A 2,499-nucleotide genomic window follows, 5' to 3' on the forward strand; every position below is an offset into this window, starting at 1 on the left:
TCTGAAGAAAACTCCAGTGTGGCTCAGGAAGTAACTCCATGCACTAGAAAAGATGGTGAAAATTGGACTTTTAGGTTCTGGAGTCTTAAATCTCTATGTGGACAGGGCGCCATCAGGGAAGAAAAGTTACTGCTTCTTCTAATACAGCTGTTGCTAGCTTCATGCTAGCCATGTCTGCCTGCAGCACTAAAGGGTATCTGTATTTCTAAAACCTGTTCCAACAGAAAAATAACAGTTTTGGTGCGTATTCAGTTCACTGTGCCAACAGAAAAAAACCACCAAGTTTACAAGTAATTACATTCTTTATTTACAACAAGTTTAGTCACACAGAATATTTTAAATAACACAAACAACATAAATGCTTTGTTTCAAACAGAACAAATGGTTTAATCCAGGAAATATCACTAGATACACATCGGGTGTACAGAAATATTTATGGGAAAGATTTTTAATTTTAGAGCAGGTCTTTCTGTGTATGAAAAGTTCTTTCTCAAATTATGTACAATTCCTGGTATTTAATTTGTGAGAATAAAAACAGAAGGTAACCCATACAGACACGGAGAACACAGATAAAATGGAAATATCCAACAGAAGCAAAATATTTGAGCAAATTGTCTTTTTTTTTTGCAATGAAAATCCGAGTTCTCTCGGTGCGTCCATGAGGTACTCAGCACGGTTACGGACTCTTCCGCACCAGACTTGGCTACTTCTGACAGGGTCAGGGCCAGAGTCGAGCAAAAGGTGAGAAACCAGCAAACACAGCCTTCCAAACTCTCGTTTTCCTGGCAAACTCGTTCAGAAAGAACACAACGTTCTGGGTATTTTAATCATCACCTTTTAATGTTCTCTTTAAGCCATTCAGTATCTCAAAGAATTAACATCAAATTCACTTTGCTAAATAAAAGCACCAAGGCCATCCGCCACGCTGTCCTAAACTGACTATTTCAGTAGCACCACTAAGCCTTTTACACCTTCCTCCTTCTGTGTACTGCCTTGCAAGGACGACTCTTCTGATCAAAAGGCATGCCAGCGTTTCTCAGCTGGGACTGCACAAAGCTTAGTTTTCCCAGTAAAACGGTGTCCGGGTTCCAGGCTTGTGCTAGGAGCCCTGCAGAAAAGTCTCTCGTTCTTCTAGCTTTGGTAAAGGGATGTTACCTGACAGAGAACAAAAAGAAACTTGTGTGAGGCCAGCCATGAGGTACCTTCTGAGTAGTACAGCTTAGCAGAAAAGTGCTTCTCCGGTTTATACTGTGTACTTACAGCAGCTTAATTTCCTGCACAAGTTAGTTCTGACTTGTGTTAATGATCACTCAGCATGTACAGTGTCTTCAGCGGGAAGTTAGCATCTGTACTGCTTTCGGACCAGTAGACTGCAGTTTGGCTTTTTTCACGATGGCTACAGTTATTTATTATAGTTATATTATAGTTATTATATCTTAGTACTTCCTTTCAATTACTAGCTAATATTTCTGAAAGTAAATGCAGCTATGGCAGATTATATTCCTCAGGTTGATTCAAGCAAAATTAAGAGGTTTTTATAAGCCAGACAATACCTGGTGGGGCCACAAAATATTCCTCTACTTTCTCTCTGGCGTTTTTCAGCAGCGCATTTGTGCAGTTGCCTTCCGTAACATCATCTTCTCTGAGATACAGACACCTGAAGAACAAAGATTACTAGCTTGTCTTGGCTGTGGATATGAAGCAGGAAGCGTGGCTTATCTCTGAACCCGATTCCGGCCTGAGGTAAGCCCTAAGACACGTATTGGAGCATTCTGGAGCAACTAGGAATGCCAGTCGAGGGAGCAGCGCGCGCGGATCATTCACAGCAAGCAAGACACGCGCAGGAAGCGGAGCACACCTTTGCTGTGCTCACACTTAAGGGCACCAACGACACCTCCCACACACAGCCACGGTAACAATTGGGCAACTGGGTCCAATGCGTAACCTCGGTGATTCCCAAGGGAGGGAAAAAAGTTACAAAAGCAAGTAGTTTGCTACATTAACAGTTCAAAGGAGGCTGCTGTGATCCATTACCTGTCCTCTAGGACCGAATCCATCGGTTCTACTCCATCGGTGTTCACTTCATGCAGCTGATCAGCAAACTGGATTGCTTTCTGCAGCCGCTCTACACCCTCTGAATCGCGGAAATCCACCAAGGCCAGGCGTTCCAGGTGATCCAGCACCTCCACCGTCACGCTTTGCTGCGCAAAGAGACAAACACGGACAAAGAAGGCCAAGGCCAGCAGGTTTAATGTAGCGCTCCTTCTCTTTTCAACCAAAAACTGGTTACCCGGCGAGAGCCCGAGTTCACATCGGCGGGGACACGCTGACTTCTCGCGCTTTCTTGGAAAATTAACCGATGTCAAATTTCTCCGCCCTAGCGAAGGGCAGACCGGCGCTGGCGCTCGTGCCGGTACCCCCGCGCGGGACAGAGGGGGGCCGGCGGGAGGAACCCCCCGGAGCCCTGTTTCGGGGCTGCTCCCGTCCCGTCCCGCCCCG

At 45.4% G+C, this 2,499-nt stretch overlaps 1 protein-coding gene across 1 annotated transcript; it reads right to left on the reverse strand.

Moving 5' to 3' along the window:
* Positions 1-1,099: 1,099 nt before the first annotated feature.
* On the reverse strand, positions 1,100-2,201 carry GATC (glutamyl-tRNA(Gln) amidotransferase, subunit C; the record flags this gene model as incomplete). The annotated part of the gene is made up of 3 exons (XM_010155131.1): positions 1,100-1,155; positions 1,554-1,657; positions 2,035-2,201. Coding segments are annotated over 3 exons (327 nt in total), but the record flags the coding sequence as incomplete, so codon positions are not given.
* Between the last annotated feature and the right edge of the window lie 298 nt (positions 2,202-2,499).

The sequence above is a fragment of the Eurypyga helias genome, unplaced genomic scaffold (assembly GCF_000690775.1).
Source record: "Eurypyga helias isolate BGI_N326 unplaced genomic scaffold, ASM69077v1 Scaffold51737, whole genome shotgun sequence".
Taxonomy (NCBI): domain Eukaryota; kingdom Metazoa; phylum Chordata; class Aves; order Eurypygiformes; family Eurypygidae; genus Eurypyga; species Eurypyga helias.